Consider the following 14755-nt stretch of genomic DNA (forward strand, 5'->3'; position numbering starts at 1 on the left):
CTGTCAGAGTCCGCTTTGGAAGAGTGAAGAAGAGAAAGTCTGATATCCTCAGATGATCACAGCAGCAATCAAAGCCCCGTTCAAGAAGAATGGAGCTTGCATCTGCTGCTGGTTCCTTGTTCTTCCGATCTTTATTCCATCCAAGCCGTCATCATATTGGTCAATGCTCCCCACACTTAGGGAGGGTCTCCATTTCAGTTGGCTATCCCACATGCCAATCATTCCTAGACTCTCACGGACACCCCCATAATCATCTTAATCCAATCAAGTTGACACTTCAAATTAGCCATTTCAACAACCATCACCACATTGCTTTGAAAAGAAACCTTGTATTCATGTTAGAACTCACTCCTCATCTTCTCCCATTCCTAGGCCACCACTAATCTATTGGCTCTATAAATTTGTCTATTGTGGACATTCATGTAAATGGAGTCATAGAATATGTGGTCCTTTGTGATTGGCTCCTTTCATTAGCATGATGTTTCAAGTCCTATAGCGTATATTAGTACTTCATTATCCACAGAGATTTGAAAATACACTTGCCTGAGTTTCAGTCCTGGAGATGCTGCCTAGAGGTCTGGTCTCTATAGGCAATTTCCTCTGGAATTTAGAACTACTGGTTTTCTGGCACAAGGACTTTGGAACAGACAAAAGTCCAGATTCTGGCTCCACCACTTGTTAGATGTATAAATTTGGGTAAGTTGCTAAATGCTCTGAACCTCAGTCTCCCCCAACCCTGGAAAAAATGGGATAATAATATCTACTTTGTGTGGCTATCATAAAGGTGAAATGAGATGCAAGTACATGAAGTGCCTAGACACAGGGTTTTAACTTCCTGTGTATAGTACTCTCCTCAGATATGTTGTTTGTATTATTAGTAAGCCTTTGAAGGCTGTGGTCAATATTCAGTGTTGATCATAGATAAAAGAACATAGACTTTCTTAAAGGGTGTGTGTTCGTCAGCTGTCCACTACTGTAACAAAATACCTGAAATGATCAATTTATAAAAAGGAAAGGTTTATTTTGGCTCACAGCTTTTGAGGTCCAGTCCATAATTTATTTGCCCTATTACTTTGGGACTATGGTCAGGCAGCACATCATGGTGTGAGTATGAGGTGGAGCAGAACAACTTACTTCATGGAAGCCAAGGTGGAAGAGAGAGAGAGAAAGAAAGCCGGAGTCCCAATACCCCTTCAAGGTCATGCTTCCAATGACCTAGAGTCTCCCACTAGGCCCACTTCTAATGGTTCTACCACCTCCAATGACACCAAGCTGGAGACCAAGGCTTTAACACACAGTAGGAGGACATTCCAGATCCAATCTATAGCAGTGAGTTTTGCAAGAATTTCCGCTGGCTAAGGAAGTGATCAGTGGTCTGTTTTAGAATTTGAACATAGTGCTATAATATGCTGGTGTTTATTCATTTTGTTGTGGTGAAAAAAAGGTAGACTTTCAAAGAGACTAAACTTCACGAGGTTAAGTCCAGTTTAGAACTGAGTCCCATAGGGTGGCACAGCACTCAGGGTTCACTGGTGGACGGAACCCAAATTGGACACGGAAAAGTTTTAGTTATGATGCATAACTAAAACACCTGATTTAGTTATGCAGTGGCTGGTGGGAGACTGTTTGATTGAGAATCATGATCCGGGGCCTCCTGAGGATTTTTCTGATATCATTTTTCTGATAACATGTTGACATTCGAACAAACTGTCATTTGAATGACCAGTCACAGAAATTTAAATCTGGAAATGAATTTGCATATCACGGAGCTCGGTTGATGCTAATTAGTGATATTGCTAGGAGGTCTTCAGGGTGGTGATATATGCTCTTTATTCCTACCTCTGTGTCTGACTTCAAAGAAGGGCCTTGGTGGGTGTCTGGCTTTTTAATCTGCCTTTGAATCTGTTTCCCACCATCACCCTGTTGCTCTCTTGCTGCAGAAGTAGAAGGTTCACTGAGGGCTTATGGCTATCATGTACACTCACAAGAGAAAGAAATCCTTAGGGCATGTAGGTTTGGGGCTCAACCATGTTGGCCTTTAACCTGCTTAGAGCCATGGGACAGGCACCTTGGGACCGGTGGAATTCAGGACGCTGTGGCTGAAGATCCACAAGTATCTGGTAACTCTTCTCTCCCTCGTGGGCAGCTTCTGGGCCTTGGCCCCTTTCCTCTATTCTCACCCTCCATGGCATTCATTCCTGGTCTGGACCCTAGTCTGACCAGACCTTTAGTCATGATCAAAACCACCCAAACCTGGACACATGGTTCAGGAAGGAACACGGAAGCAATGAGAGATGCTAATGGCCAGCCCCTGCACCGACAGTGCTATCCAGAGGGCGAGAGGGCTGGCACTGGCCTTCAGCCCAAGCTCTTCTCTTTGTTCTGGAACCTTCATGGGAGGAGTCAATGAGGTCTCTTCTTGAGCATGTCCCTCACCTTCTAAGGGAGCAGTAGAGTGGAGGGAGATGGTTATTGTGGGCCAGGGGCTGCTGTTCTCTATCTGGAATTTCTGTCCTGCTTTAGGAGATCTATCGGGAAACAGATTATAACCACTTAGGGACCATGGATGCCCACGAGATGAGGACAGCACTCAAGAAAGCAGGTGAGGACAGTACCTGTAGAGAAGGTCTTAGAACCCAGATGTGCCCAGTTTTAATAGTTATTCTCAGAATGGTGACTGTTAATGGCACCAATCACGGGGCCATCTTCTGTTGGAGCTCAGTGTGGCTACAGAGCTTTGTCAAGTACCCTTCCTGTTCAGGAAGGAGAGGATGCTTCTGGACTCTAGGTAGCATAGAGCTTCAGAAAGTTCCAAGAACCGTGTGCTACTGGGAAGGTGACAGCCATTATAGAGAATGGGGCCCTGAAGGGGACAGGGAGGGGCCCAGCCACACGGGCGGTCCCTCACCTTTTCTGCTTTTGCTTGCTATGGCTGATGGGACCCTGACTCAGACAGGGCTGAGGCTAGTGTTGGACCAGGGAAGGGACTGATGAGGCTTATCTAAGAGAAGAGAGACTGGATGACAGAACACCTTCCGGGAGCCCCTGGGGGAGGCAGAGTCAGTTGGTTTGGCAATTTAGAGAGAATCATGAAGGGGCCCGTGTAATGTCAGCCCACTGAGTTTTTACTGGGGACAGTTCTGAATCCTCCACTACCTGTGACTCAGGTCTCCTCTGCCCTCAGGTTTCACCCTCAACAACCAAGTGCAGCAGACCATCGCCATGCGGTACGCGTGTAGCAAGCTTGGCATTGACTTTGATGGCTTCGTTGCTTGTATGATCCGCCTGGAGACCCTTTTCAGTGAGTCCTTTTCTCTTTCAAATATACAGGACTGAAGTACAGGGGCAGGACCAAACATTGCCTTTCGGAGGCCAGTGGTTCTAAGAAATCACAGCCAGGGCTTCTGTACCTGAGGCTCCCTTGGGGGAAGGGGAGGTGGACACTAAAGGGGCTGAAGGTGGTCCTGTTGGCCAGGCCCAAGGGCAGAGATTGCCTTTCCTTGGAGATTTGAAAAGCTGTGATCTAGAATATTGAGCACCTACTATGTGCAGTCCCTAGGTCAAGGTGAATGAATCTCAGAAATGGTCCTTAGATGGCATTCAGTGTCTATACACGTTTGCCTTCCATGAGGGTCATATTAGGAGCCATCCAGGGAGGGGATGGTGTCCTCTTTGGAAAGTAGTAAGTGTTCTCCTGCCACCTTGGTCCTTGGGAGCCTGATATTTTATAATCCATAAGAGGCCTCATCCAGAGAGGGGGTTTTCCTTTCATGGGTGTGGGGTGGGGAGGGTGGGAAGTGGTAAATCTTAAGAAGAAATGATCAAGTAGTCAGAGACAGAGCTAAGGGACTGGGATACCTACTACTTCACCTCCTGTTAATATAATTACAAGAGTCTGAGACGAAGCTTTTGAGGGTAGAGATGTGAAAGGGACCATCTCTATTGATGACTAGGTTTGTCCGTTTGGGACATCTCCTGTCAAAAAAGCTCATCCTGGGTCCTAAGTCTAGATCTAACTTGAATATTTTTTTCTATTTTGGTGATACTGGGGGTCTAACCCAGGGTCTCAGTATACTAGCCAAATGCTCTATTATTGAGCTGTACCGCTAGCCCTAGATCTAGCTTTTGGAGGTCCTTGGGGCTAGGTAAGAGCTGGAGGGGAGGGGGATGTAAGAGAAAGGGGTTTTCCAAGTCTGGACGGGTGGGACAGATGCAGCCCTCTGTTTCAAAGACCAGGAACAGGCTAATTTTATTCTTCTCTGGTATTTTAGAATTATTCAGGCTTTTGGACAAGGACCAGAATGGAATTGTCCAGCTCTCTCTGGCTGAGGTAAATGATATGGTTTGATGAACTGATTGCTGAGGGTGCAAATTCTTGGAAATTCTTGGACGGTGTAGTGCGGGGTGGTGTAGTGCGGGGTGGTGTTTGTTCCTACTGACTGTCTTATTTCCACATGAATACCATGCATGGGCTAGGCGAGCCTGGGGGAAGGAATGTGTTTGTCTATCATGCAGTTTTTCAAACATTGTTATTTATTAGTATTATTATCTTAAAGATTAAGCAATGACTACTTTTCAAATCTTTTCAAAGATGCAAGCTCTTGTTAATTTGGACGGAATTGTGGGTAGTAGGAATAGTTTGAAGTCTCTGACTCTAGGGCCAGTTATCTCAGGTTGAAATATAGAAGGACATCAGAGACAAGGAATGAAGTTGCAACAAGGTAGAATGAAAATACAAAATAAACGAGTGGTTCTTTTTTTCTTTGCCATGTACAAGTTACATAATGCTTTATGCAGAAACCACCCTATTGCTTGCCAGTCAAGAGCTGTAGCCTCAGGCAGCAGAAGCCTTTAACTGGCCTGAGGGTGCAGCAGGAGGTGTTGACATGTCCTAAAGGTCCAGGTCAGTGGGAGGTATGAGCCCTGGTCCTGCTTCTGAGGCAGTGGACTAGGTTATTTCTGACCCTGCCAAGTTGCCTGGCCCAACCACATTTCTTTCTTCTCTGAAATGAAAATGTTGTTGACCCCTTTTCTGAGATCTAAGAAAGGCCCTCCTTCTAACATACCTGTAGATTTCTACAGATGTCCAAGCAATAATGCAGAACCTAAAATGAAGTGTATATATATGTACATATATATATATATATATATATATATATATATATAACACAGATGCATATACAGGAAAATAGGAAAAATATAGATAACATATAATAACATGTATACATATATAGAAATATAAGAAGTATAAGAAATAAGAAAAATTATGAGAAATACACACACATACACACACACACACACACACACACACACACACACAGAGTTGTCCCTGGGTATCCACAGGGACTTGGTTCCACATCCTTCCTCAGAAACCAAAATTCACAGATGCTCAAGTTCCATATTTAAAATGGCATAATATTTGCATATAACCTACGCATATCCTCCTGTATATTTTAAATCATTTCTAGATTATTTATAATACCTAGTAAAATGTTAATGCCATGTAAATAGTCGTTCTACTGTATTATTTAGGGAATAATGACAAGAAAAAAGTCTGTTCATGTTTAATACAAATGCAATTTTATTTGAATATTTTCAACCTGTGGTTGGTTGACTCCGCCAAGGCAGAACTTGGGGATGGGGAAGGACAACTGTACACATACACTGCCCCCCCCCCCCCGCCCACCATGTTTGGAAGTCCCCTTTGGGTCTAGGGCTTTCTCTAAGCCACATTTTTCTAGTGCTTTGGCTAAGGGACTAGCTTGTGACTTAGCTAAGGGCTTCCTGTGATAGAGGAAGACACTCACTAGAGAGTGGGGATATAAACAGTCGTGCCTAGGTGGGGCTGGGAGACATGGTGGTGGAAGGATACTTGCTCCCTAGAAGCTGTGAGCTCACCCTCTCTCTTCTTTTGCAGTGGCTGTGCTGTGTGCTGGTCTGACCCAGTGCTTTGGACACCGATGACACTCCCAGCCTCTCCACAAACCTCTTTGCCCCCATCTTCTTTACCATCTCATGAACATTTACCCTCAAGTGACACTCAAATTCATATTGTTCTAGCCTATCCTCATTCCTTGACATGCTGGTCTTTCCTACCAGAGCACGCTGGGGGTCTCTGGGTCTCATTCAACAGCTTGGAGCCATGAGTTACTTAAGCTGATTCCAGAGCCCAGTGGGGGGGAAATCAATCAATTAAAAGTTGTGTGCCAGGGTGGTTTCTGCCTTTCTCTAGCGATATGAAGTGTAGACTGTGTCTTGGGCTTTTCCCACTGTAGGAAAGAAGATGTTTTGGAAAATGACATGAACCAAATTACCAAAAGGTAATTGAACATCGAGATTAATTTCCTGGAGCTCTAGAGCCCTGCTGCAGATGGAGCTGCTGCCAGGGGCCACCACTGGGAAAGAGACCCAGCTCCAGTCCTGCCGGGGAAGGATGCAGGATGGGGTTCAGGGGAGACCAGAGCTTTCTTCCTTCCATGCAGAGGTGTGGCTGTGCTGTGCTGAGAGGGATGTATTATCTGACAAAGAGCTAGAGACAAATTCAGTTCAGGCTGCTTCTGCTCACAGAGGAACACAGCGATCGCGTGGTGGTTGGAACAATTGAGGCCGCAACCACAGTGTCCCATTGGGTAGATGAAGATGGAGCTGGTTCTTACACACCGCCTTTGGAAATGAGGCACAGAGGAGGAAACACACGTACATGCCTTGACCTCTGTATTAGTCTGATTAAGGACTGATTTTCTCCTCCAGAAGTGGGGCTAGATGAAGGTTCCTTGTAGGAATGTGACCTGGGAGGATGGCAACACCCTTGTCAACCTTCATGCTGCCTTCACATCTTCTGAGACACAGGGGGATGGACAGGGTGGGTGGCCTTAGCTGAACGGGGGAGGTCACGGCTCTGGGGCCTCACCCACTGGGGAGAGGGAGGGAGTACTCAGTTAATCTCATGGTGGAGAAGGAGGTATATTTATTTTAGTGGCCTGAGAGTCCCAGAAGGGATCCTTTCTCATCCATTTAGGGGTACAGGTGGGGGAGGGTCAGCGTTTCCAGCAGGCACAAGTCCAGCTACCCTCCGGCTGCCTGGAGATACCCCCAAGCCTCCACTGTGGGTCTGGCTGGTGTTCTTCCCAGGCCCCATCCAGTAAGGAAGAGTCCTTACCCCACCTCATTCTTTAAAAATACAGTACTGCGAACCAAGTCCCCAATTTAAAGTGCTGTACAAATGCACCTCGACTTACAATGGGGCTATGTCCCAATAAATCCCTCTATAAGTTGAAAATATCATAAATCAAACATGCATTTGATAACCTCACCTACAGAACATCATAGCATACCCAGCCTACCTTAATTGTGCTTAGGATACTCACATTAGCCTACAGATGGGCAAAACTATCTACTATGAGATCTACTTTATAATTAATGTTGAATATCTCATGGAACTTATCAAATGCCTGTATCCAAACAACACTGGCAACACCGTGCACCGTGGAATGTCACTTGTTTCCCCTGTGACAGAGCGACTGACTGGGAGCTGCACACTACATCATACTTGTCTGGGAAAAGATCAAAATTCAAAATTTGAAGCATGGTTTCTACCAAATGTATATAGTTTTTGCACTGCTGTAAAATCAAAAAGTTGTAAATGGTATGGTAAGTTGGGGACTATCTGTAGTATGGTCAACTTGCAACAGGTAGTTTAATTTTGTATTAAGCCTACAGGCTTCCTCTACTTTAGGGAATAGTCTGGTAATGAAATAGTCTCATTACAAAAATGACATTTGCTTTAGGGTCTCAGATTCCAGGGAAGGATTGTCCTGGAGACTCCTTACTAATACAGTCAGGAAGCAGGTTGAATACCCCTGCACTACAGAGTTTTCCACTCAAACATCTGAGAGTTTGCTTTATACTCCCATCTCCCCAACCTTTCCTCAGATTAAAACAGTAAGAGATGTTGCTTTTAGTTGTGGCCTCTTCCTTGCCCCTTGTGTTAGCTTTCTGTGACTATAATGAATTATCTAAGGCAATTAACATATAAAGAGAAAAGGTTTATAGGTTCTGGAGATTCTAGTCCAAGATTGGGCAGCCCCATATTTTGGGGCCTCAAGTGATGGTAGCATATCATGGCTTTAGCATATGGTAGAACAAACCACCTGTATCATAAGCCAGGAAGCAGAGTGAGAGGACTCATCACCAGTTTAACCTGCTTTGCTTCTCAGATTTCCAGTGTCTTTTCACAATCACAGTGACCTAAAGACCTCCAATAAGACCTCACTTGCTAAAGGTTCCACCATTTCCCAATAGCACCACCCTGGGCACCAAGCCTTTAACCCATGGACTTTTTGAAGACACTATCCATAGTCAACCTATGGCAGCCTTGGATGTGGCCCATCTTGAGAGAGATCAATTCCTCCCCTGGCATCCTGCAGTTCCCCTGTCAGACCCCACAGTGAACTTTGTTGCATTAACATGTTGACTTGCCTGTCTTCCCTGTTTCAGTCCTACAGTTGTGGATGCAGAGATGGTATTTTCCTTGTTCTCCCAGATCCTAGCACGGTACTTGGCCCAGGTAGACACTCAGTGAGTGAAATGATATCTTTCCTCTTGCAAACAAGGGTGCCTCACTTTCTCCAGCAGAGGGGATGGGTTTGCACTAGTCCTTCACAGATGACCCAGCAGTTGATGGGAACAGAAGCCACAGAAGGGAATACTGCTAACATGTGGATGCATGAAAGCCAGCTCTCTGTTAGGTGTGAAGGGCATGTGGCTCGATGTGGTACCTGCTCCGTCCCCAAGCTCCTCCCCATCCCCACAATGCCAGGTACAGGGGAAGCTGTGGCCACTGTGGTCAGCAGGTCTTTGATTTGTGCAGAGTCCCTCGGAGCTCTTGGTTTATCTCTCATCTTCTATGAAAATAAAGCAGCTCACGGGGAGCTTAAGTCAGATTGGAGAGACACGGGCAGAGTCTCACGCACCCCAGCCCTTCCTGGCCCGCGGAGCCAATTTGTTTCTCCTTCATTTGCTTCCTCATTAGTTGATGCGAGGAAACACGGGCCGCTGTGCCACCCCCAGACTCATCTGAGACCTCCCGGGACAGGGAAGCTGATGTGTGGTGAGAGTGCACTGAGTGGTCTGTGTCATTCCACAGCAGTGAGGCCATTTCAGCAAGTCCCTCTTTCCTGCTGGGAATCACAGATTAGCTTTCCCCTCACATCCGCTGCCCAGGCAGGGCTTTTTGTAATTACACAAAATCACAGAAACAGCTTGGAGCGCGGCTGGGAGATTCAGGCAGACAGTCCATCCACAGGCTACAGAAGGCTCTTCCCAGCCAAGGTCCTGACCACGTTGGGGTCTCAGCAGCCTGGCTCTTCGGATCTGCATCCCAGCCATCACAAGGAGCAGCGAGGCTCCCCGCTCCCCGGGCCTGGTGGTCTCTTTCTGTCTCCTGGCTCCTTTTCAATGCCAGCTGCTCCTCTGAGTCGGGGCAGTGGGTCTCTCTGGAACAAAGTCTTTCTTCTTTCATCAGCTGTGCTTTTTCTGCTTGATGAGGCTCACTCACTCCGACTTCTCGATTCCAGTTTAACCTGCTTTGCTTCTCAGATGTCCAGTGTCTTTTCAGCTTCAGATGTCTCAGTTTCCTGCGAACCTCAACCGTTTCTAGCTCTGGCTCCAGGACATGGCTGTCCCCCTCTTCCTCAGCCCACTCCTTCTCTGCTCTTCTCCCATGGTGGCCTCCAGTCATCTATCAATGTCTCCCTTCCGGACTTGAACCATTTCCTTTGAGTTATGAGTGTGGTGGAGCTTGAGAGTTCACAGAATTGATGGTGAATAATGAGGATTCCCACTGATCTCTCTACACACTTCAGAAAAGTCAGTGTCAGAAGAACCCATTTAAGGGGGATTTGTCTGTCAGCTTTCCTCCATTATTTAGTTCCATGTGACTCTGGGGGCCATTTTTGTGGTATAACAGGCTCTATAGACTGGTTTGTGTCCCCTCCCTTAAATTCACATGTTAAATGTGACGCTTTTGGGAGGTGAAGCCTTTGGGAAGTGATTAAGTCATGAGGGTAGATCTCCAGGGATGGAGAATACAACAGTGCCCTTATACAGGGATAACCCAAGAACTTCCTGGTCCCTTCAGCCAGGTGAAGACAAAGCAAAAAGATAGTTTCTGTGAGCCAGGAAGTGGACCCTCACTCACATAAAATCTGCCAGCGCCTTGGATCTCCCAAGTCTCCAAAACTGTGAGAAATAAATGTCTGTTTTTGTAAGTTACCTGGTCTGTAGCATTTTGTTACAGCATCCTGAATGGACTAAAACAGAAAGGGTGGAGAGAAGCATCCTAGATATTCTCTGCCTCCAATCTTGTCTGATGCAGAGCTTGCCCTGGTTGAATGGCTCTGGTCTTTGGGAAGGATCATGATAGTCACTCCTAGGGGCATCTGCATGGAAAAAGGGATCCCAGCAATGGAGAACAAGAGATAATTTGGAGTTTGCAAGTTGTGGAGACAGATGCTGGCTCCTCCCAATTTGGGGAGGTATGTGCTAGTTAAATATGAGAGGACTTTATGGTGGGATGGAAATAAGGCAGAGGCATTGTCCCTGCCGCCTGAGGTCTCCGGAAGGCTGATGATGTGTCTCCCACCTCCCTGAGCTGAGCCAGGGACTGCAGGCAGTAGGGATCCTTTAATTAACTGCCATCTATTGACATTTTCCTGTTTTTTTTTTAAACACCCACATATATATATTCTTGCATGTATATATTTTATAAATTCATTTCTTTTTTTTTTTGATGCTGATGATCAAACCCAGAGTCTCATGTTAAGTACATACTCTTCCACTGAGCTATACTCCCAGTACCTATAAATTCATTTCTATGTAAATTATTTTATTTACTATTATTTTATTTATCAAATATATATATTTATTATTATTTTACTTATATATATTTGATAAGTAAAATAATAGTAAATAAAATAAAATTATATATATATATACAATTTGTATATTTATTTGGTATTTATATTTATATAAGTCCTTATAAGTAAAATTAAGAAAGTATACTGAAACCTTATATATTACCATCTAGATTGAACAATTTTTAATGTTTTGCCAAATCTGTTTTCTTGTTGTTTTTAGATGAATTTTTTGTTAAAGAAAGTCACAGGCAATATGACATTTTTTTAATATTATGCATCCCCCATGAAAGGACATTTTATTACACAGCCATAGCACTATTATCCAACGAATTAACAATAATTCTTTAATCACATCTTATAACTAATCTATATTCAAATTTCCTCTATTGACTTCAACATGTATTTTTTAGAGTTGGTTTATTTGAATGGGAATTCAAAGAAGGTCCTCATTTTGCTCTTTATAATCTATAGCCATCTTCCCCTTTTTTCATGCCATTGAATGATTAATGAGTAATTGGACTTTAATGAAGAACACTGGCATGGTGAATGTTTCTACATGCGTCTCAGTCTGAGAAATTTCCCTCAGAGTTCCCTTTCTAGCCAGCTTCCTCCCTCTCCCCAGGGCCATGCAGCATGGCTGGAAAATGGGGTCTAATTTTTATCCTGCTGTGGGTGTTGTCCAAGCTGCCTGTCTTTGGAAGCAGCCTCTCCTGCTCCCGGGCCTGGTGGTTCAGGACTGTCTGGGAACGTCCTTCTAGCACCCACATTTATCTTCTATCAGGTCTTACTCTTTTCCTGAGCACCTCCCTGGGTGGGGAAGCAGGATCCTGGGGAACATGTCCTTCCTGGCTTCTAGGAATCCTTCCTTTTGTACCTTCCTCCTAACTCCTCCTTGCTCCCTCTGGAGTCCCAGTTTTTCGATAAGTCTGTCCCTGAGCTGGGGTGTAGCTCAGGGGTAGAGCACAAGCCTAGGATGCCCTGGGTTCTATCCTAGCAGTATGCTCCCTACCTCCCTAAAAAAGAAAGAATAAAGGAAAGAAGGAAGGAAAGAAGGAAGGAAGGAAGGAAGGAAGGAAGGAAGGAAGGAAGGAAGGAAGGAAGTCATCCACTGAAGCCAGTGTTTTGGTCAGCTTTTCACTGCTGTGACTGAAAGACCTGACCACAGCAATTGTAGAGGAGGAAAAGTTTATGTGGGGGCTCACAGTTTCAGAGGTCTCAGCCCATAGATAGCTGACTCCATTCCTCAGGACTGGAGGTAAGGCAGAATATGATGGTGGAAGAATATAGTGGAGGAAAGCAGCTCACACAGAAGAGATCAGACAGAAGAGAGAAACTCCACTCACCAGACACAAAACATACAACCCAAAGGTAGGAGCCAGTGACCCACCTCCTCCAGCCCTATGCCACCTGCCTTCAGTTACCACTTAATTGGGTTAAGGCTGTCATAAACCAATCATTTTTCCTCTAAAACTTCTTGCATTGTCTCACACATGAGCTTTTGGGAGACACCTCACATCCAAGCTATAACAGCCAGAGAACCCATAGCTTGACCACCTTCTGGCCATCGCTGTGGGAAGGAAAATCACAAGGAGAACAAGCTAGACTTGAGGCCTTAATGAATCATGATGATATTAAAGGAGGAGCTCACTGGTGCTGAGAGAGGAAAGTAAGGCAAAGGTTGGGCTCCAGATCCCTCCAAAAGAGCTCCCCTGGGCTGGAATTTCACATCATTCGCTCATTCATTCATTCATTCATTCGAACATTAGTCACCCTCCCTTGTCCATCTTCAAGCAGATTTCTACAATTTCTTAGACTGTCATCTTGCCAGTTCCTCTGGGCCTCTGCTTCCCGAGTTGGGAACTTCTGACCCAGCCACAGTAGAAATGAGATAGAGCTAAGGAGTACAAACTAGGAGGAGGACAAGCAAAGGAGGCAAGGCTTTAACTGGGGGATTTTTACCTCAACGAGAGAGGAGATAGCACTGATAGAGACCTGAGGCTGCTCCCCAGACAAGGGAACGGGTCAACTTTGTATTGAGTTGCTGGGGTGGTATTTCTTATTGATGTGGTGGGTTTTTTTTAGGAAGTTTTTTTCCTTGTGGATGATACAGATCAGTAGTTATTTAGTCTATTCTTAGAGACCTTATGGTACCAATATTTTGGCTTTTCTGAAAAAGCTGGAAGAGAAGGATCAAAGAAAAGAAAAAAAAATGCATGCCAATTTTTAGGGGCTGAAGTCTTTCGGGCATTTTTGTGTCCTTTCCACAAACTGTATGATAACAGGTCAGAGGTCTCAGCCTCCGGTTTTCATCTTTCCTTCCAGTGGTGGTCCCTGTCTCACCTCAGCTTCCTTATCTGAGACATGGGATGCTAACAGATACATATCATATAGGATGGTTGTGAATATCAATGTTTTACAGCATGAAAACACAAAACTGGTGCCCATTCCCTGGGAAATACGCCATAAATATGAGTGTTTGCTATTGTTTTCGTGCTTGTTTTTATTAGAGGCAGGGTTTGACTCTCTTTTGTTCTTCGAGGCTTGCCTGCTGGGCTTCCCTTTGATCATGATCAGTTTTAAGTCCAACACAGAGGAGCCTGAAGTTCAGCAATATTCTCAGTGGTCTCACCCAATGTTCCTTTTGACCAGTGCAGACTGTGCCTGCCCTGGAAGATGCCAAGCCCAGAGGAGAGACCCTGCCAAAGTGAGCCTGCTTCCAATTTCTCATGTAAGCAAAAACAGAGGAAAGCAGATGGGAAGGCTCCAGGACCGTAGAAGGTTCTGTGCCTATTGTAAGCCTTCAATTTAGGCTCATTGAATCAAATGAGATGAAAGGCATGATCTGGTGATGAAATTCAAGCCCAAATCATCCAGTAGTCAAAATTATTTGGCTTCTGCTCTGGCGGGGATTGCTGGGGAGTCTGTTCCAGAGCATCATGGATACTAACACATGGTTTTGCACAGTAGACCTGCCCAAGGGGCATGGGATGCTCCTGTGTGGTCCCTTGGCTGCTTCTGCCTACCTGAAGTGGCATGCCTTCACCATCCCAGGGGAAGTGGGGGGTGCTTTCAGGAGGTTAAGTCATTCAATTCTGCTCAATAATGCAATCACTAAATATTTCTCAAGCACTGATCACATATCAGGGCTCAGTGCTTGCCCTGGGAATTGCAGAGAGGGGTGCAAAGTCATACAAGTCAGATCTTTGCCTCCAAGAAGCTTGCTGTCCAATGGGGGAGATGGATCTGTATACAAATAATAATTTGAAGCAGCATGACATGAGGCAGTAAAAGAGGAACAGAGAAGCCAGACCAGCCAAGGGGAGAGGGAGGTTAATGATGCTTTGGAGCAGGTTTCATGCAGGATGGGTAGGAATTTGACAGATGGAACTTCATTCATCCATCCAGCAAATATTTATTAAGCATCAGGCATCTTCTAGGTGTCATGTGAGGCGCTGGTGAGAGGGAAAGCTATTCCAGATGTAAGGAAGAGCATGAGAGAGGCAAGAGGAGAAGCCAGGGCTCTTCCGGAGAATTCAGAGCTTCCTGTGTCTTTGAGGCCATCACCGCCACCTTGAAGGACGACCTGGACCAGGATGTAGTCATCTTCCTTGCTTATTCCTGTCTTGGGCACGATGATCCTGCCTATGTTAAGCAACATGGTACTTCCCCCCGCTTCATCAGTGGGAAATAATTTCAATCTACTCCACACATAGAGAATTCTTAGACTCCCTAGGGTTCAGGTTGCTTGGCAACATCTACCCCATCCACTTCTTGGCTGGAGCCCTGAGAGCTCTATAGGTAACTAAGAGATATCTTCGGTGGCTACTGTACAGCACTGA

At 45.3% G+C, this 14755-nt stretch overlaps 1 protein-coding gene across 1 annotated transcript in view; it reads left to right on the top strand.

Moving 5' to 3' along the window:
• Capn8 (calpain 8) overlaps window positions 1-5941 on the top strand; it is a 76238-nt gene extending 70297 nt beyond the window's left edge. Inside the window, exons 17-21 of the mRNA XM_026407148.2 lie at window positions 2052-2120; window positions 2524-2602; window positions 3185-3301; window positions 4272-4330; window positions 5918-5941. Coding sequence (XP_026262933.2) covers window positions 2052-2120; window positions 2524-2602; window positions 3185-3301; window positions 4272-4330; window positions 5918-5941 — 348 coding nt within the window. The remainder of the gene's footprint in view (window positions 1-2051; window positions 2121-2523; window positions 2603-3184; window positions 3302-4271; window positions 4331-5917) is intronic.
• The last annotated feature ends 8814 nt before the right edge of the window (window positions 5942-14755 follow it).

This window comes from Urocitellus parryii, chromosome 9, assembly GCF_045843805.1.
Source record: "Urocitellus parryii isolate mUroPar1 chromosome 9, mUroPar1.hap1, whole genome shotgun sequence".
In the NCBI taxonomy this organism is placed as follows: Eukaryota; Metazoa; Chordata; class Mammalia; order Rodentia; family Sciuridae; genus Urocitellus; species Urocitellus parryii.